Source organism: Ictalurus punctatus, chromosome 15 (genome assembly GCF_001660625.3).
Source record: "Ictalurus punctatus breed USDA103 chromosome 15, Coco_2.0, whole genome shotgun sequence".
Taxonomy (NCBI): Eukaryota; Metazoa; Chordata; class Actinopteri; order Siluriformes; family Ictaluridae; genus Ictalurus; species Ictalurus punctatus.
The window spans coordinates 7,219,888-7,242,195 of NC_030430.2; the positions used below are offsets into that span (position 1 = coordinate 7,219,888).

Genomic DNA, 22,308 nt, shown 5'->3' on the forward strand with positions numbered 1-22,308 from the left:
AATAAACCCTCATCTTATTGCAGAGATCAGCGGGGGGCTCATAAAACTCAGAGTTCACACCTGACAGTTAACCGAAAGACACATCTCAGCTTCATTCCTCACAGAAGTCAATAAGAACCTCCAAGCACGATGGCGAGCAGGATCCCTACACGACACATTCAAACAGAAAACAGAAACGTAAAAGGTTTTGGGTTTTTTTCTTTCTAAAATATGAAACGGTGTTGCGTCAGGACGCTATCATGTGACACTATCATCGTGCAGAATGAAACGTAAAGGCAAGCAGAGAGATGAATGATGACAAACACGGTGTCAAACAAAAACAAAAAAACGAAAGAAAAAGAAGAAAAGTAAGTTTAATATTTCTCCGGACAATGAAAATTTACAGCTTCCTCTCAAAATATAATCCAAAAGATGACCATTCTGCAGATTCTAAAGCTAACCCTAGCAAACAATACGATGTTTGGTTTAGAACAATGTGAAATTGGAGTGTATTGCACATGAAGAGACATTTAATTATGTTGCTGGTATTCAGGGATGGACAGCCATTTTGTGTTTGGACAGCCAGTTTTATGTATGGGTTGGATCACACTTGTGGCCGTGGCTCGTACAGCGTTTTTATCTTCTAAAGCTAACAAGATAAACACTACCCAGCCTGAAGATTAACTGCTTAATTGGCATGTCTACTTTCTACTAGCTTAGCCTTAAATTAGAGGCTAAGATTACCAGCAGCACCAATGAATTGTGCAGTGGTGGCTCAGGGGTTAAAGGTTCTGGGTTACTGATCAAAGGTCAGGAGTTCAAGCCCCAGCACTGGTGAGCTGCCACTGTTGGGCAAGCAAGGCCCTTAAACCCCAACTAGTCAGTTGTATAAACAAGATAAATAAAGGGCGTTTAGGGCGTCTGGCAAATGCCACAAATAAATGTAATAAATGTACATAAATGTAATCTCTGCTACCTTCTTCCAAGCTTAATTTTTCTTCCTGACGTCTCTATACACGTCCATTTTTGGAAACCAAACCATTGTGGACCAAGATTGGTCATAAACGGTTATTTTCAAATCACGCGATGCAGAATCGTGAATGAATTTTCCACAGGATTGACTCCAAAGTTGGAGTCTGATCCAAAGATAATGGTTGGAAACTAAAAGTGATGCACAGTTACTCTGTCTGGAACTGGGTTCTAATAAAATAAAAACTTCCCATCCAACTGAAGAACCCCAACGTTCTAAAAAATGTAATATGTTCTCTAGTATCCAAATAAACAATTTTTCAAACAAACAATCTCATCATGACAGAGGAACAGCAGAGGAGCATTTTTTTTTTTTTTTAAAGTGTGAGCTAAGCACTGTACTGTTTCCACGGCGATATCCGTGCCACGATTACTCATTATTGATAAAGTGCTGCTGTGGGGACGCTTGAAAACTTTCAGCTAATGATGTGCCTAAGATGGAAATGATCCTCAGTGTGCTGCTATGCAATAAATAAAAAAAGAAAGAAAGAAAAAAGAAAAAAGTATGGTAATGGATTGACGGAAAATATCAAAAAAGCAGAAAAAAACCCACATCTCAAATCTGATCATCAGTATCAGACATCCTTACATTCGCAGGGGGGAAAAAAATTCAATCTGAAGATTGTGGATGAACTTCAGGAATGAAATAACCCTTGATACCTTCAAAAATCGAGTCGAGGTCTGAACACACACAGCTGAAGTGTTTTCGATTCGCCTCTACATTCAGAAAGCAGAAGATTCGAGAATCACAGCTCATATCACACACAGAATGATGATGAGCACGAAGACAAAGTGGCTTAAATATTAAAAATGATTACAAACAGGAATTGCAAAACATGGACTGATTACTCAGGATAAAATATTAGTCGGACATTTTGCAGCTGAAACGCTGATCTCCGGCAAATCCAAACCAAACAAAGTTCAGACGGATGGATTAAACCTCCTCCTGCTCTTATTTTTTGTGATCCGCATCCTGACCCTGAGTTCACACCTGCTAGTTTATCACGCGTGTGTGTGTGTGTGTTCTGACGAAGCGTTTCTAAGATCAGTGAGCCAAAATTTTTAAGAGGAGTGTCCAAAAACGTATCATCATACGCATAATGGAGAACAGGAGTAAAATGTTTTCGAACCTAACCTCTATCTAGTTTCAGAAAAGAAAAAGAAAAAAAAGTTCAGTCTAAAAACTTTACTTTGATGTGAAACCCTTTACACCACAGTGCTGCTGAATTCTCAAATCTGATTGGCTGATTAGTTTTCCAACACGCTTTCGTTTCCATCATTAATAATAAGAACTCCTCCCTGCACTGGGACGAGTACGGTGGACGCTCCAAATCATCCAAGCCCAATAATAATAATAATAATAATAATAATATTGTTATTAACAAAGAAAAGTGTGTAACTGTTGACATGGTGAAACTTTCTGTAAGGAGACGTACAGTTAGCACATTCGGAAGGAGTCTCGAGTATCGACGCTTTTTAACAGTCGGTAGCAGTTGACGCTTGTATCAACACAACCTGCGGGTTTTTTTTTTTGTTTCGTGGATGTTACAAGCTGTATAACTATAAACTGAATTTTTTTTATACCTTATATGGCGTGTTACAAAACGGAGAAAATGAAACCGAACGGGAGGTTCGATCTGGAAAAGGATCTTGCGTGTCGCTTGTTAGTGTGAACGCAGTGAACGCCACAAATCTAATTAATGACTTAATTAATTAATGTGTGATGTCTAGGACGGATTTGTGCCCCCCCAAAAAAAAACCCCTAAAAAACTGCCTCTCACATTCCTATGATTCAAATGCCATAAGTGATGACGAACCAATGACAATAATAATAATAATAATAATAACAATAATAATAGTGATGATGATGAAGGTGAGGAAAGGAAGACCACATTGCTGTAAAACAAGTGCACACGTGCAGAATCCTGAGTGCGTGCTTGGGGGTAGAGGGGAAGGGATGTGTCTGATTGGGCGGAGTGACTGAAGGGCGTAGGATTCTTTAGAACACACTCCCACACAAACACACGTGACGTGGCGTCCGAGATATGAAGACAAATTTACAGGCGGGCGTTTGATATATTCCGTGAGATAATTACAGCTCTGTATAATAACTCTTATTATAACAAGTAGAACAGTAATAAACTTCCTCAGCAGCACCGCGAATCTCCGCACTGACGCACAGTTTATTTATGTGTTTGTTTGTTTGTTTATTTATTTATTTATCTCCCCCAAGTTTGTAATTGTTCGTAGTCTCTGTCCGCTTCAGGAGCGTGCGAGTATGCATGTGTGTGTATATGTGTGGTTTCTCTCAGAGGCGAGTCTGAGCCTCAGGGACATAGATCTCGATGCTGTCGGCGCTCTCCGTGGCAGAGTTCTGGCGCTCGGATGCGGCTCGTTTGGCAGCCATCAGCCGCTTCCGCGCTTCCTGTCTCTGTTTATCAGCGGCCGAGTCTCCGCTGCTCTTCTCCTTCGAAGAAGCTTTGGGCTTCGGGGCTTTCTTCGGCGTCGTCACGCTCGGCTTCCTCTCCTCCTGTAGGAACGGACATGTGTTTGAACAGCTGGAATTTACACATAAAAAATAAATAAATAAGGTGGAAGTATCACACGCTGTCGAAATCTGGATTCTGATTGGCTGTTGATTCATTTTCTATAACAGCGGCTCTGACAGGTTTATATTAATGCGTTCTCACTAACACGTTATCGTTTCTATAATGGCTCGAATAACGAGCTCCCTCTACGGAGGAATGTGCGAGTCTCCAGGTAAAGCGGTTTGCTCGGAGCAGCTAGTGGAAGTTCCATAACAATAAACGGATAATAATAAAATGGCAAGTCATGGCATAAGAGGAATAAAACACGTTAAGATTATTGGAAAGGGGTGCGTAAGAGTAATGTGCACCATCCTGCTGTTGATTATTTTCTTAAAACAGCACACCACGAAGCGTTTTATTCCTTCCTTAAAACACTGAAGCAGCAAACTAAGGAGTCCAATAGTTTAATGTTATTATTATTATTATTATTATTATTATTATTATTATGAAGAACAGTACTTTAATAGTTTATCAGAACACCGAGTGTGTAAAATAGACCATTTGAACCACATTGTACTGTAAATGCTACATTTGTCAACGAGTAAATCATCCACCTGGCATCCCGTCACTGCCTTTGTAACCATCATATGCTTTCCATTTGAACCGCGTGTAAACCTCAGACGACAAATAAAAGGTCTTTAGAAACGTTCTCAGATAAACGTGTAAAGCGTGGCACCTTTTTGCTGCTGCTGCTCTCTGGCAGTTTCCAGTCGTTGGCCTTGAGCAGGTGGAGCTCTTCGAACTTCATGCTGATGTCCTCGATGGAGAGCTGCAGAAGATCCCAGAAGCCAGCCAGGTCCTGAGCAGTGGGCCGTGGCTGAGCGTTCACGTCCTGGTGTGCACAAGAACGCACAAGTTACACACAAACGTGTGTAACACTGAGGAATAACACACTGATTAGAACAGTGTTTTATTCCTCTGACACCACAGCAAATTGACTCGCCGTACTTTTTATCCGTTTATAGCTACGTTTAACGTTGTGCAATGCCCATGAAACAAGTCAGTTCCTTTTATCTCTTACATTCGTCTTCAGTTTACGCTTTGAGGTTTGACGAACGGTCCTTTTATAGTCTTATTCTTTAACTTCAAGAGAAAGAATAAAAGAGAGAGGCTGGCAAGGGAACGACTGTTTACAGCTGCTACAACGTAAGTGAGAACAGGAACGGACTTGTTTTGCGGACGTTCAGACTGTTGTTAAAGGAGCTAAATGTAAAATTAGAGCCACTTGATGCAAATGAAGACGTTTTAGTAGGTTTAATATTCGAATCCCATATGGAAAAGCAATATATTTCTTATATATATATATATATATATATATATATATATATATATATATATATATATATATATATATATATATATATATATATATATATATATATATATATAACATAACCCTACTCACTCCGTTTTATGTAAAAATATTAAACGCCTTACAGTAAAAAAATACATCAATCATACTAACACGCACAGAAGATAGTATTGCAATATAAACAATATATTGGGTTATGATTGTGATCTATTTCTTTCGTTTGAAAACAGATGCCGATGATAATTAGTACATTTTATAAAAAACGGATCCCAGACCGAAGACGGTGCAAAATCCTCGATGCGCACACCCATGAGTGCATCACCACCGCACTCCGTATTCACGAATCAGGTTAGTTAGTTTGCGTTTTTACGGCGCCTTCGTCCAGGGCGACTTACATTTCTCTCATTTATACAACTGAGCAGTAGAGGGTTGAGGGCCTCGCTCAGGGGCCCAACCGTGGCAGCGCTGGGATTTGAACTCGCGACACTAATCTTGTGTTATGTTGCTTAGCAACCAATGCTTACTGTTAACAGACTACATAGAGTGGAGAAGAATTGTTTCATCATGAACGCTATTAAGAATATTCATCGAATTTCGTTCATTTATATACTCCAATATGTTTAAATACATTTTCCAATAAAAATACATAAATAAATAAAACAAAAACAAAATAGATTTTAAAATGCATTGCTTTCCCATCAGGCGTGAGCGAGCTCATCCGTCGCGATCGGCGTAAATGAGATCAGGATTGTCGGAAGCAGCCGGATGATTCACGTGGACACGCTCGTGTGCGTGTGTGTGTGTGTGTGTGAGTGGTTCATGAGGATGGCTTGATGCGTAAAAGAAACTGAAAGTGCGCACGATCTCACATGTAGCTCCTTTAATAAGCGCGGAGCGAAGCCGCGTTACAAGCCGAGGCTCTGGGACTCACCAGGTTCTGCTCACACAGGCCTCGAAACTGCTGGAACTTCTGAGACATGAGCAACTGAGCGCTGCCTACCGCACTGCGGATCTTCCCCAGCACTACACACACGCACGCACGCACACACACACGCAGGATGAGAGAAACTTAAGCTTAAACACTAGCCTTTTATGGAAGAGATGCTGCACTTGTCCGGTTGCCACGTCCTACATCAATCCTTGTCATGGGGAAGTCTTAAACGTCCCAGTGTTAATGTTAACGTTAATCTAATTTCCGCTTATAGAACTACACTAATGTTCTTCCGGTGGGATTTTTAACGACCGGTTCAACCCTAAAGTCCACACTGTGTTTAATTAAAAGCCAAAAGTAGCGGCTTGAAAAAAAAATGAGACGTGTCTAATTAAAGCCAGAGTTAGATCACGGTACTGTCCTTTATTCCGGGTTTATCATGCGGTGATTAAAGCTCCATCCTGAACACCGAAATAGACTAGGTGTGTAATATATATATATATATATATATATATATATATATATATATATATATATATATTTTCATATACACATGCCACGAAATATTTTTGCTTCAGTGCCTGATATATTTAGGAAAGCCTCACTCGGGAATCGCTATCAATTCATACGGTTATTAAAGTAAGAGCTTCCACATCTGCCTTAGCTGGGGCATCTGGTTAAAGGAGCTAAATGTAAGATGAAGGCGTTCTTTTCCAGATGTTCCTGCCCGTCTGGCCTGTCCGCTCCCATCCATCTCACTCGGACACCAAATTTGGCCAGACGCTGGATGAGCACATGAGTGAGAGTTAATGTCTTGCGAGTGATTCATGAGGATTGTAAAGAAAATGCTTGAAAGAAAGTAGAAATTAACAAACAAACAAACAAATAAATAAATCTCACATGTAGCTCCTTTAGGAGGATAAAAGCTGACAGAGGGGAAATGTGCAGGAATAAACACCAAAAAGAAAAGAATAATAAAGTGTTAAACGAGCAGCTCTGTCTGAAGGTGATGAAACTCGGCGGCGTGTGCAGCCAGTAAGACGAAGGGGGAGGGGATTGTGACGTCGTGAGGTGTTGGGGGATTTGTGAAATATCGTGTTAAGTGCAGCACGGATTAGAACCGGTGATGAAACACGGTGAAATTTTCATCGAGAGCAGTTCGAACAATCCCGAGGCGACCGCACGGTTCCTGTTAAGGTTGCTTTCACACGTTTCTCTTAAGCACGCCTGACATCACGTGGCCGCGAGGTGATACGATCTTCCCGACACAGCACCAAAAGTGTCAGTGGGGGAACAAAAAAAAAGAAAAGAAAAAAGTTGTCATGTTAGTTAGCGAGCATTCCAATAAAATAAGTCAGGGATGATGACCGGGCTAACGTGAAGTCGATCTTCTTCCTCCAAAGCTACAGCGAAGACAAACAAGCCCCTCGTCACCAGAGTTACAGCAATCTTTATTTACCTAGAAAGATCAATCTAATCTAGACCAATAGCTAGACCAGGTGGTTAGTGAATATTAGCTAGGACTGTTAAAGAGCATTGTTATGGTTACACAGAGCATTCAAATGATCTACAAACAAAAATCAAAAACACACACATCCGAAAGCAAAATATAGAAAGTGTGAACGCGGCCTTAGATGGTTGTAAAAGAACACGTCACACCACAAAACCTTCATAACGTTCATAACCTTCATAGCCTGTCATAACGATTCATCGTAACATGCGTAGTAAGCTAGCTAGAAACTAGCCTGTCACTAGCTAGCTAACATTCAAACAATACAGTTACAGGATCAGTTTTCGACCTCGGTACTGTAACTGACGAACGTTTGGTTTGCTCTCCAGCGCAGAAAAATCCTGAATTCAAGAATTAAAAACTAAAAAAAAAAATGTTCCAGGGTTGCCAGATTCAGTCAGGATCCCCCATGAGTGCACTAGTTTAAAATCAGCTTGAACCTTTGGGAGTGGGGGTAGGGTTTGAAAGGCGGAGAATTGTAATGTGTCCTTTTCAAAAATCCTTTAAAAGACGGAACATGGTTCCACGGTTTACATGGAAACAGTGCGCTCAGTCTGGCAACCCGGATTTGCTTGCAATCATCCAGCAAGCGCTCGTTTTTCATTGAAACGTGCATTTTGTGCTGCTGGATTTGCAGAGTTTTAGCTACTTGTTAATTATGTTCAAAATAAATACAGAAGTTTATGCAGCAATACAAAAAAAAATCAGCCAAGAACAGTCACTTTTGTGTATATGGTCCTAAAAAAAAATAAAAAAAAGTTAGCAGGAACAGAACAATGAGACACGCCCCTGCCTCACCCACCTCCCCATGCCAGAAATTTCTTCTCACCTTCTTCTGAGAGCTGCTTCTCTTTGCTTTCCTGCTCCATCTGCTGGCACCAGGCGTCCATGCGGCCCGTCTCGGCCTGCAGGAGTCGGAGGAAGCAGTGTCCATCCCTGAGGCACACCGTCGGGGCCCCGGGCTGCTCTGACGCTCCGTTCACGCTCACACTCTGCAAGGATGGAGGAGGAGGAGGAAGGGAGGACGGGTCCAGAGCCTCCTCGATGCTCTCCGGCATGGTGAAAGAGGATTTCTGTGCTCTCCCCACGCTGCCGGGACAGTCCAGCGTCTGAGTGCTGCAAGTGGTGCCGATGTTCTCCGACGCTTTACCGTCCATCCGGTCCTGAGTCTCGGCGTCGGCCGTCTCCTGTCTGGACGCCATGCTGCTGAAGCGGCTCAGCCTGGACACACACAGCCCCACACACACGCACGCACAAGGGAATTTAGAAATAAAGTGAAGAGCTGACTAATTTCTAGCTCTGTTCACCAAAAATTAAATCAAGAGATTTGACAACTTCCTCAACAATAATTGATGTTGGAAATAATTCAGTTATTTCATTTATATTGTTAATGATAATATGATGGGGGGGGGGGGGGGGTTCTAAGCAACACTGACATTAAAAAGCTAAATAAATAAATAAATAGGAAAAAAAAACCATAATAGTATTATTTACGACATTCCTGTTACAGCTCGTCTAATAGACCATCAGAGAAACTGCATATCGCTTCCTGGTTTTGTCTTTTTTATCTCTTTCGGCTCAAAACTTTCTATGTTTAAAGGAGCATTAGGTAAGATTAAGATTAGATTTAGGTGCGTTCTAAATTTGAATGAGACAGAGAGAGAGAGTGACGGAGAGAGGGACAGAGAGAGAGAGAGAGAGAGAGAGACCGAGAAAGCGAGAGAGAGAGAGAGAGAGACAGAGAGAGAGACAGAGAGAGAGAGAGGGACAGAGACAGACCGACAGTGACAGAGAGAGAGAGGGACAGAGAGAGAGACAGAGAGAGAGGGACAGGTATGGAAATACAGAGTGACGGCGGGAATGAGGAGCGGATGATGTGACCCGCAGGATTTGATTATCTCGGTTACGCTCGGATCTTCCTCCCGTCAGCGCAGAGACACTGTCTATTCATCAGTGTACACACTGCATGATAAATGAGTCTGTACACAACGTCAGAGAAAAATCCTTCACAAAATCTCTCCGGTCCCTGAATACTCACTGTTCAAACATTATTAACAAATAAAAAAATAATAAATGTAATCAAATAAAATAAAAAAAAAAACAACAACAGAAAAACATATAGAAATTGTTGATCTGCAACAACGCTGATAATGAGGGTATATTTATTTTATGTGGGTAATGATTAGTAAGGAAGAAAACACTCCGCGTCACGCTGTTACAGGACAAATAATCAACGACGTGGCGGCGTGACCGAGCAGCGCTCCTCTCACCACACCCAAACCGATTATTACCCCAGAACAGCATGTCCTGAAGGGTTTCCTTCTTTACACTGCAGCAAAATACCAACAAATACAGTGTTTTATTTATTAAAGTATTACCCATCGTACTTTTTAGCCGTTTAAAGTCGTGTTTAAGGTCGTGGAACGTCCGTGAAATATATATCTAGACGTTAACTCACAGCCACAAATACTCAAAAAGGAGCGTGATTAAAAACACACACGGTACCTCAGAGCTTAATTACATTCGGACAGTGTATTTTTATTTCCAGTGATGGATTTGATGTTTGGTTGTTTTTTTAGCCAATCACCTCATTTAAACGACTTAAAAAATTTAAAAGCAAATCACCGTCGAGCTTCGGATGGAAAAAAAAAAAAAAGGAAACAAAATGGAGGATCGAGGAGACTGTTGCTGCGATCGTCCTCATGAGGAAGTCACTTTAAAAACTGTTTAAACCCACAGCCGCCCTCCCTTCCGACCGACTCCCTGCTGACCAACCCCCTACCAACCGACCGACTCCCTACCGACTCACTGTAGGAAAGCATCAGCTGAAATGGAAATGAAGAGGAAGTGGAATAAGGAGCGTGAACTCACGGCCTGCCGTCCTCCACCTGAACTCCGATGGACTGGAACTTCGTGGTGGGAGTGTGTTCCTCTCGGAGCATGGGCTGAACGCAGTCCACCTGTCCAACACACACACACACACACACACACACACACACACACACACAGAGTATAACTATGTTAAAGATAAGCAGTGCTGCTGGGTTTACTGATTGTGCTGTGAGCGGCCATGTTGATTTGACGTCACTTGCTAAACTCGGGAGGGGGCTGAGCAGACAAAGAGGGGTGTTTACTTTGATTGCTCCCCCCTCCAAAGTTTAGTCGAATGCAGCATTACGAACACAAGACCTGGACTTTAAAAGATTCATGGCTCAAGTTCAGCTCACAGGGAAAATCAGCGATTGGTCCGAGTGTCAAAACGACAACTTTTAATTTTATAATTGAACTAAACGAGGCTGTAGTTATTCAATTCAATTCAATTCGGTTTTATTTGTATAGCGCTTTTAACAATGGACATTGTCTCAAAGCAGCTTTACAGAAACATATAAACATTATACATTTAGATATTTTAAATGTGTGAATTTATCCCTATTGAGGGAGCTGGTGGTGACTGTGATGAGGAAAAACTCCCCAAGATGATAAGGTTTCTTCCTCATGAGAGGAACCGGACTCAGAAGGGATCCCGTCCTCATCTGGGTAACAGCGGATAGTGTGAAAGTAAAAGAAAGTTCATTATGGTTTTATATGAAGTCTGTTTGTTGAACTAATCCACTGTTCACTGAAGGAGACCTGAGTGCAGAACTGCATGTGGTAATTGCAGTCCTAGCGGTATCATCCTCAGCAATCTCCAGGCTGGAGCCTCTAGTTGATGAGAGCTCCATCCAGGTGAAGGGCATCAGGATGGGGAAAAAAAAAAAAGAGGGTTTTCCATTTTTTTGTAATAAAAAAACTAAACTAAAAAAAAAAAAACCCTCACAGGAAAAGAAAAAACCTGCCATATTCATGCGCCACTAAGAGCGTTAATAAAGCAGCTGAGCGACACTTTGTCCTTTTTAAGGATGCACTCCTTTTCTCCAGGGAATGAACCACACACACACACACACACACACACACACACACACACACACACACACACACACACACACACACACACACACTCAGTATTACTGGCACTGACTTAATATCTGAAAGCTGAGCAGCAGGAACTCATTACTGATGGACTTTAATGCATGAAGTCACACACCACGGCTTCCAGAGAACTTTCGCCCAATTAACACAAATCTTCAAAACACGAAGTGAACTCTGGATTTAGTAAAAATAACATTTTAAAGAAGAACAAAGCGGAGATTTTGCCGGACTTAAAATTATACGTGACGCCCGTCAGCCAAGAAGACGAGTCCGACGCTATCGTGGGCACAGACTGCGCCTGACCCGGATGGCTGAAGACGGAAAAATACCAGGTTGATTAGAAAAATAAGTCTTCACCCGTCCAGTTAGGGCAAGTCCGTGCTCACGATGGTGTCAGAGTCCTGTTCCTGGCTGAAGGAAGTGGAACCTGACGTGGTCTTCTGCTGTTATAGCTCATCTACCTCGAGGTTTGATGTTTTTTGCATGCTGAGATGCTTTTCTGCTCACCACGGCTGCAAAGACTGATTATATTACCTTATGTTATTACATCCCTCCTTGCAGAGGGAACCCATCTGTCCATTTTCCTCTGATCTCTCCCACCAACAAGGCGTTTCCACCCACAGAACTGTCGCTCACGCAAGGTTATTTTGCACCGTTCTCTAGAGTTTAGCGCGGTGTGTGAAAATCCCAGGAGATCAGCAGCTTCTGAAATACTGAAACCGCTCCGTCCGGTACCGACATCCGTGCCATGGTCGCAGAGATCACACTTTATCTTCGTTCTGATGTTTGACATGAACATCACCTGAAGCTCTGAATGATTGTCCACACTGTGCTGCTGCCACATGATTGGCTGATCAGATAACTGCGTGAATGTGCAGGTGTTCTTATTAAAGTGTACGGTGAGTGCATATAAAGGAGAAGAGATTTTGTAGTTTTCAATGTATTACAATATCACCATCCATGTGTAAACCACTTAATGTGTACTAAATATGTTTTTTTAATTTAAAATGATGAATGTGTATAAACTCGGACGGCAGACGCACCTGGATGCCGATGGAGGAGAGTTTCCTCCTGGCGGCGCACCGAGGTTCGTCCTGCGTGAAGCCGACGCTCACGGTTTGGGTTTCTCGGGCAGGAGGAGGAGGGGGGCTGCTCACACGGGCACTGGGCACTGGTACAGGGATGGGGGGCACCAGGGGGATGGGGAGAGGAGCTTTGGCTAGGCTGCCCGTCCTCGAGCTGGTGGCGCTGTCTGAAGAGTTGCTGCGTCCCGATTGGCTGTTGGCCTCGCTGCGCTGCTCCAAGTAGGTGTCCTGCGCCGATTCCGTGCTGCTCTGTACTGTCACCGAGATGAAGGGCTTGGAGGCGGAGCGGGGCGGGACCGGGGGCGGAGTCTTATTATGGGCTGCGGAAGAAAGTTCGTTTTTTTCAAAATCATAAAAATCACAACAGTTTCAAAAAGCAACCTCAAACGTTTTCATCCGAACTTTTGTCAAGTTTTACATTTTGTAAACTATTATTTTAATTTGTATTATAAAAAATATTTTCCCTCAGTCTCTCTCTCTCTCTCTCCGGCTTTACCAAAGTTTTAATACAATTTTTTTTTACTATTATTTACATTTTTTTAATGATTTATGCAGAAACACTGTGACATTTTTGTTTCGTTGTTATTATTTGTATTAAATATTTATTTATTTTTTTCCCTGAGCAACAATTCTCTAAATTTCTGTTGCGTTATTTTGTATATAAATTTTTTTTCACTTCGCTACAATTTTCTGCTGTACCCGATTTACGAGTGCCATTTCATCTTGATTAATTAATTACTTTATGCTCCGTTTATTAATACTTTCGGAATTTCTATGACATTAAAATCTCATGTATATCCAATTTGTAGTAGATAAATATCTTTACAAATAGTATGTCTATTTAGCTACAAGTCCATGCTTTACCCACTTCGTTATAACATTTACCTTAGTATTTTTAATGATTTATTTTTTTTAAATTTCCATTTCATTTCCTAAATAAATAAACTGTTATTACACACTTATAAAAGTCTATTCTCTGACTCACTACTACGAGTCCACACCTCATTAATATGGACGGTTGCTTCCTGTCTCTGTCAGGATCAGAGAAGCACAGTCTAACACACACACACGCACACACACACACAGCGCTACAGTTGGGCGAGACGTCGGGCTCGAGGCCAATGTGAGAACAAAAGCGGCCTTTTAAACCCTGCGCGAGTCTCAGTACAGCTCGCACACCTGGCGCAGAAGCGTCCTGGGAAAGCGGATAAGCGTGACTCGGCTCGTCCCGGTCACAGAGGTCATGCTTTACAACGCTAATGATGTTGCTGAACAGATTATTACCACTAAGTGGGATTTGCAGTTCATTGTTGGCAAACCCCTCCGCACGTGAAGCTTGTCGACACGTCAAGATGATAAAAACGTGACGCGACGGTGAAATCCCCATGCCACAACATGTAAAGTTAGACATGCGTGCTAAGTTACTCATTATATACTCGTAATTCCTGCGTTTTTTGAAGAAAATAAAATCGTTACAGACAAAAAAAAGAAAAACAACGAAATTACGACGAATAATAAACGGAAAAGCTGCTGAAAAGCCGACGTCTGGTTTCCCTCCAGCTTCTAATGTGCTTAAGATTGTAAATAATCATCTTTCATGCTGTAGAGCCTCTCACTATTGCCTACATTTCGTTTGACACTTTTCTGGTGCTGAGCTTCAGAATCTTCAGACACTTCCAGCATATTTGTTACATTATTATTATGATTTTAAAATGTTTAATATTGCTGTCAGTGTTATTTATTCATTATGATTAAATTTTAAAAAAAAACTAATTAAACCACTCTTTTTAAACACACACACACACACACACACACACACACACACACACACACACACACATTCTCTTACTGGAAGCAGCTGATCTGACATTTAAATTTTTATATTAACCTTTAAAAATTTCCAAACGTTAATTTGTACAGATTTTTAATAGGGTTCTCATTCGTGATATTTCTTAAGTATTATTCTTTTTTTTTTTTTAATATAAACGCTTCCACTGAGAGTCACCGTATTGTAGAAAAGCCTTTGCGAACCACGATATGATATTTTCCGCCTCACCCCTACATGAATGAAATGGCGATGAAAAAAAACAAGCATTAAATAAATAAAGAAACAAAAACACCACAGGAAGTCAGAGCTGTGGTTCCTTTGTTTGTAAAGAAAACAAGAGGCATTTCTTGTTACTGTTCCTTAATTAAGCATTAAGCCTTTTCTTTACTGATGTCTTGGTGGAGAACGTGCAGCTGTTCACTGAGTCACGGAGAGAAAATATTCCAGTTGTACGATATCTGAACTGATGAGGTGTAGCCCCAGCTTGAAACCTCAGAATTAAAACAGAAGTCCGAGTCCGGTGGAGATTTGTGCGATTGCACAGAGTGGACACGCTGATCAACATCTACATTTGCGTTCAGTTCCTCTAACCACTTTCTCTTCTGGGGGAATTATATGGGCTTAATTAAGAGACTCGTTCGGGTCGGAGTCCCAGAGCTGCGCCGCTGTAATTAAACTGAGTAAATTAACACGGAGCTTGCGACGAGAAATTTCAGGCACACGTCAGGAGGAAATTAGTGAAGAGAAGCGAAGAGAGGGGAAAAAGAAAAAAAAAAAACCCTCACAAGGTAAGAAGCATAGTTACCTCAGGTAGCAGAAAATTTAATTTCCATAGACTATTGCTGTGAGGACTGCTAGTGCTACTGGAGTCTGATCAGCCTGCTGTGTGTGTGTGGGGCAGTAAAAGAGAGAGAAACAGTGTGGTTGCTCCCCTGCTGTGTAAAGGCCAGAGGACTGAGAGAGCACATGGACAGGAACCACATGGTAGAGAGAGAGAGAGAGAGAGAGAGAGAGAGAGAGAGAGACACACACACACAACAAAACAAATTGCAAGCTCCTCCGAATATTGCAGAGTTTCCTCGATTTTGCATCAATTTCTGCGATACACAGTGCCCTCCACTAATATTGGCACCCTTGGTAAATATGAGCAAAGAAGGCTGTGAACATTTGTGCTTATTGTTTAACCTTTTGATCTTTTGTTAAATGTGATGTGATCCTTGGAGATTTTTTGGTCACTTGAACCGTACTCTTCACAGTGAGTCAAGACAATATAGACACGTCCAATTCCAGGTTTATTCATAACATTTCCTCTTGACTGGAGCTTCTTAATTATTGCCCTGATGGTGGAAATGGGCATTTTCAATGTTTGTACTATTTTCTTATAGACACTTCCCATCTTGTGAAGCTCAACAACCTTTAGCTGCACATTACAGCTATATTCCGTGGTCTTACCCATTGCTATGAATAACTAAGGGAATTTGGCCTATGTGTTACCTCATATTTATACCACTGTGAAACAGGAAGTCATGGTTGAACAATTTCCTGTTCCTGGTCTCCCAGGTGTATTAAATTTTTTTAAAATATCAATGGGAATATATTTCAAATATATTTTTTCCCCCTCATATGAATTCATAGAAGTGCCAATGATTGTTGCACACCTATATTTAACTAATTTTCCATCCATATATATATATATATATATATATATATATATATATATATATATATATATATATATATATATATATATATATATATATATATATATATATATATATATATATATATATATATATGTATGTATGTGTGTGTGTGTGTGTGTGTGTGTGTGTGTGTGTGTATATATATACACATACACACACACACACACATACATACACACACACACACATACACAGTATCTCACAAAAGTGAGTAGACCCCTTACATTTTGGTAAATATTTGATTATATCTTTTCATGTGACACCAGATTTAACACACCTGCTCCCCATTCACACCTGACACCTTGTAACACTAACAAGTCACATGACACCAGGGAGGGAAAATGACTAATTGGGCCAATTTGGACATTTTCACTTAGGGGTGTACTCACTTTTGTTGCCGGCGGTTTAGACATTAATGGCTGTGTGTTGAGTATTTTCAGGGGACAGCAAATGTACACTGTTACACAAGCTGTACACTCGCTACTTTACATTGTAGCAGAGTGTCATTTCTTCAGTGTTGTAACATGAAAGATATAATCAAATATTTACATAAAATGTGAGGGGTGTACTCACTTTTGTGAGACACTGTATATATATATATATATATATATATATATATATATATATATATATATATATATATATATATATATATATATATATATATATATAAAAAAGTCATAAACCCATGTTGTGTTTGTAATTGTTTGATATCCATGAGAGTATTTTTGTGATTTTTTTTTTTTTAAACAAAAGATCAAACAGTTAAACAATAAAGAATTTTTCACAGCCTTCCTTGCTCAAATTTCCCAAGGGTGCCAATATTAATGGAGGGCACTGTAAGATTCATCGCAGTCGCCGTTGTTTTCTTCGTGGGTGTTGTCGTGATTGTGGTCATCCATCATCATTTTATTCTTCAGGACAGCAGTCATCTTCTCTGTGGTGTGTCAACGTCTTCATGGCTTCCTTCTTCTCTGTAACCATTTTTACTTCGTCCTGGCCGTCGTCTTCTTCCTCCTCCTTACCTTGTAGTTTTTTTGTTATGTATTTCGCCTTTACCTTGTCATTCCCCCCCGGCCCACCCTCTTCGCCATCACTTTCTTCTTCATGCTTGTCTTCTTGACTTCAGCCCTATTCGGATCAGTCTTTCAGCAGGACGTCTAACAGATTTATTCACGTGTCTCCTCACTGATAAAACTCTCGCATCCGGACAGAAGTAATATGACCACAACAGAGGACGAGCGAGTTTCTAGCGGGTTGTATATTCTACATGTTTGTATCACGTAGTCATGTGATCACGCTCTGCTCACAAGATGGTGTCCAAGAGGTAGCAAAGATACAAGGCTTTCTCACCTGGACTGAGTATATGGTTAAGTGTCTCATCTAAAGCATGCATTTTTGGACTAAAATGATCAGACGAGCACCGAGTCTGGAGAAAAACACAGATCCAGACAGTAATAAAATGACAGAAGCACCTGTAAAATAGGAAAGTGCAGATAGGGCTAATCTGTACTTCAGCGTCACCTCTTCTTGCAGTCCATTTTTCCACGCTCATCTCCGGAGGTCCACTTGAGGTTTCCCCCCCACACACAACTTCCAACAATTCATCATCATTTCACCGTCCTTTCTAAAACAACGTTTTGCTTGACACACAGCACCAAAGATTCACATGGCGAGTTCTTGCACCTACAATCCCCTTCTCCTGAGTCACGTTTACCTGCACAAGATTGAAAATAATCATGTTTCACGCTGTAGAGTCTCTCACTCTAGTCGACATTTCTTTTGTGCGCTTTTCTGGCGACAAGCTTCAGGATCTTCAGTCTGGCTTTCAGCACTTCAAGAGAAATAATATCAAATTAGCATTGAGCATTTAGATTTCCTTGAAAACTGAGCCCACTAGCTGGCTTCTGCTTTAATGAGCCATAGAAGAATACTCATTTGCTTAAAACTTAAAAAACAATACAAACAAACAAACAACACACATACACACACACACAAACATAATGTGTCGTTATAGTGACTCATTCTGAAAACATAGGAAGTTAGCTAGGAATTTCGGCTAATAAAATCATTTTAAACTTCCTAGATAGCCACATGACATTGAAAAGGTTTTAATAATTTATTTTGCTAAACAACAGTGCTTGAATGCCAACAAGTCTGTTATGACGTGGGACTTTCATTTTTCTCTCTTTCTTTCTTTAAAAAAATGGTTTGTTAGCGTCGATTAGCTGTCTAGCAACTGAACGGCTAACAACGAGTGACCACAAAGGAGATTGCCAGGTTGGGAGGAGTTGTGATAGATAGCGTTTCATAAAAAAAACCATATAATTAATTACAGATTTAATAAATCATACACGAAATTAATGAATAAATAAATAAACAATAAGTGAGTTACATATATATACACATACATGACTTCTGTGTGTCTGTGTCCAGATTATTCATTTTAATTTTTGAAAAAGTCAGATATTAGACGGTGTTTACTCCAAATCTGGCAACCAGGGTACCAAGGTTAACTTACAGGAAGAAACCCATTGATGAAAGATAGCATCTTTCTGATATTGTTTATTACAGATTATAACAAATAAATGGATATTTATTATTGTTATTATTATTATTACAAGCAGTATAATACATTGCATAACTGGAAGACTTTCCACTAATTAGGACTTTACCGTGAAATGATTCCTCTTCTTATTTATCTGAGATTAATGTCGATGAACAAACTCCATCACGTTGTAGCACAAACATCCCAAACATTGAACTTCTCCGTAAAAAAATAATAAATCCTTTTCTGTTGTTATATTTCAAGGCAACCCGAAACCCGTTCTATTCACCACCCATTCACCGCTTCCATGTCGCTCACTACAACAAAAAGACTCGGTTAGAATCACTCTTTTCGACACGCACCGACTCACAACACGCCGCTTTCGCCATTTTCAAATACTTCGACATATTTCGCGCAGCATCAATAAACACAGCGCTGGAGCAGAATTAAAAATAAGCGGATTCTTTACTCTTTGGAACCTGCGACACAATCACACTGGGCTGTAGTACAAATCGCGCTCTGTTCAACTCGTGAGTGCACTGTGTGTAGTGTGTGCTGGATTATTTCACGCACTATGGAGTGCGCTCAGTAGAGGGGAGGAGGAAGCCAATTGGAATTCAGCCACAGAGTCTCGCCCGTTTTCGGTCTGTTAGTCTCAACCAATAAAAACGCAAAGACACGGGCACGTGGTTTGGGTCACGTGGTAGGGAAGTTAGCGGATGGGAAGGGAGCGGTAAAAGGGCATAAATGGATAAAACACGCCACGCTGGCAATAATAATAATAATAATAATAATAATAGTTGTTGTTTTGTTATTATTGTTGTTGTTATTATTATTATTATTATTATTATTATTATTATTATTATTATTACAGAAGGTTAACGAGTGTAAAAGGAAGGCAAAATTGTTTTGTGTTTTTGTTTTTGTGTTGTTCTTTTTTTTGGCAGCTACTGTAAACTACATACCCAAAAGTATGTGGACACTTGACCGTACACCTGACCATAAAACCTTCCTCAAACTGTTGCCACAAAGTTGGAAGCACGCAATTGGGCCTTGGAATCGCCGTTTCAGTAATACAACATGTTCAAATGTTTCAGGGCGATTTTAAATAATGACAAAAATTGCAATCACGCATGGTTACCTAAATAAAATCAATATGAATAATAACAATGGATGATTTTAATCGTTTTGAAGCCATATCATGTGCGTATTTTACTTTCTACTGGATGTTACTGAATCACCCACTGTATATAGAAGTATAGTGTCGGTGGAAAAGGGAAAATGTAACTCTATATTATACTTTATCTACAAAAACTTCAGACAACTATCAAACCCTGCCATAACCCTCTCAGTCTCCAGTAATCTCCTTTAATTCATAAAATCAAACCCGTTAGATGTTTTGTTGTGTAAAATTTCTTTGTCTGCATTTTCCTTAGGGGTGTGCAAACTTTTGTATTCTTTTGCACACTTACATTCTCGTGCTTTCTGTCAATCAATTAATACATTTCTCAGTTGATTGAGTGATTGATTGGTTGATTGATTAATGGAAAAAGAGAGTATGTGAGATTTAATTGTGTGCAAAACTTTGCACCCCCTCATTATTTGGTTAGCTAGGTCATTGTTAACTTTTACTACATTCTGCGCAGGCTTTGTGTAACCGTTCTTTAGTTCACAACACATGTGAAAACGTACTTGGCTCATAAGCGATTCTGATTCTGAGGTTATTTAGTTTGTATTAAGATTCAAGTCTGCTGCTAGGCTACAGAGAGAGACAGAGACAGAGACAGAGAGAGTGCGATTTGGAAACATTAGCCTTTAAGCTCCAAGAGAGTCCCATCTCAGCTTGTCACTGTCCCCAAGAATATAGGCCAGCATGTGTGTGTGTGTGTGTGTGTGTGTGTGTGTGTGTGTGTGTGTGTGTGTGTGTGCGCACAAAGGGACAGAGACACTCCAGGAAGAACTATTACAGATGGCAAACATATTAATGCAGATAACTGCAGCTGTCTTATCAATTCAGCTTCATCTGCACTTTATAGCTTCACCTATACATCATCTATGACTGTTCATTTCTCTCTGACAGTACCTCTGGTGTGTGTAAAGAGCGATGTGATGCTAACCGAGACCCAGTATGTGTTACTCTAATCTGGTTTTAGAAAGGCCGTCCAAACAGGTCTCACCAGGGTAGAGAGATCAGTGCAGGACATCTGAATTACTTATAACAACATCATGAGATTGCTTTGGTCGTAAAAAGAAAAAGCAAAAAAACCTGCAGTCTAGTCAATGTGTAAAGGTCGCATAAACATAAGCGGCTAAGATAAGATAAAATAAGCAGTTGATATAAAGGCAGCAAGATAGAGTGCTATGCGTAATTATTCACCCCTTGACCTCTTCCATATTGGAATGATAGGTCATGAACTTACATAAAACAGCCCATAATACTGAAACTGAAACAGAATTGTAACGTAAAAATTGCAGTTGCGCAAGTATTAACACCCCCCCCCCCCCCCCGCCCCGTGTTGCTGTGAGACCCATACATTATTTCAGAAGTCACATGATTACTTGGAAAGAGATGACCTGTGTGCAATTAAGTGTCACAAGCTCTCAGCATTAATACCATATTCCTGGGAGAACCCAAAGTTTATTAGAGAACATATCTAAACAAACAGCATAATGATAACCAAGCAGTTATCAAAGCAAGTCCAGGACAAAGTTCTGGAAAAGTATCCATCGAGATTATTTTGAAAAATTCCCTAACTTTGCAACACCAAATCCATTATTTGTAAATAATAGGCATGACAAATGATTCTGCCTAGAGGATGCTGGGTAAAGAGGGGATTCAGCAGAGATGAAACAAATACGCCATAGGTAACGCTCTCCATGATACTACCACCAACATGCTAGACAGTCGCAATTATGTTTCTCAGTGGTGTTAGGTTTCAGCACATTATAGCTCTAAAGTGATCTTACGAAACTAGAAAACCTTTTCTACATGTTTGCGGAGTCTACATGCCTTTTGGTAAACTCAGAGCGTCCAAGCTATGGTGTCTGAGGGTAAAGTTCGATGTCGATGATTTCTCCAGCTCCTTAAGTATTACACTTGGACTCTTGGTTGCTTCTCTGGATAATTGTCCTCCGTACCGGTTGGTGGACAGCCTCCTCTGGGTGGTGTCACTGTTGCGTCATACTCTTTTCAATTTTTAATAACGGATTTAATAACCGAACCCCGTATTCACATCGAGATCATGTGACAGGTCGACTCCGTTCAACTAATTATGTGACTCCTGAACTAATTTAGGGGTTTCACAGAAACGAGGACGAATATTTATACAATCACAACTTTGAGTTTTAACTAATTTTGAAAAGTTTTTTTCCTGTCAATATTACGGGCTATTTTGTGTAAATTTGTGATTTATAATCCTAAGTCCCAGAACAACATGTGAAGAAAGGGGAGGGGGGATACTTGTGCAAGGCTCTGTTGAAGAGAACAGTAGGCATTAAAGTGCACCTATTATGGTTTTTGAAATATTACCTTTCATGTAGTGTGTTATAGAGCTGTTTGTGAATGTAAAAACGTCTGCAAAGTTTCAAAGCGCACGACAAACAGAGTCCCAAAAGAAGGAACCTATTCTGAACAGCTGAAACAAGTCGTTAGTGATTCCAGACTTACTTCCTGTACTAACATACATATGGAGCTGAAAGCTGTTACGGTAGTGGGCGTTTCCTTTTTGACACACGCTGACAGCAGTAGACCAATCACAACAGACTGGGACATCTGACCAATCAGAGCAGAGTATGCTCTCTGAAAGCAGGAGTTTAGAATGAATCA

At 40.5% G+C, this 22,308-nt stretch overlaps 1 protein-coding gene across 2 annotated transcripts in view; it reads right to left on the minus strand.

Annotated features, from left to right (window-relative positions):
• Positions 1-334: 334 nt before the first annotated feature.
• The window catches only part of dlgap4a (discs, large (Drosophila) homolog-associated protein 4a), a 103,778-nt gene continuing 81,804 nt past the window's right edge, over positions 335-22,308 (minus strand). For both annotated transcript variants that reach the window (XM_017487372.3, XM_047160199.2), the window contains 6 exons: positions 12,362-12,723; positions 10,221-10,309; positions 8,179-8,570; positions 5,840-5,931; positions 4,273-4,428; positions 335-3,538 (listed from right to left, as the gene is read on the minus strand). In XM_017487372.3, coding sequence (XP_017342861.1) covers positions 3,317-3,538; positions 4,273-4,428; positions 5,840-5,931; positions 8,179-8,570; positions 10,221-10,309; positions 12,362-12,723 — 1,313 coding nt within the window. In that variant the 3' untranslated portion in view covers positions 335-3,316. The remainder of the gene's footprint in view (positions 3,539-4,272; positions 4,429-5,839; positions 5,932-8,178; positions 8,571-10,220; positions 10,310-12,361; positions 12,724-22,308) is intronic.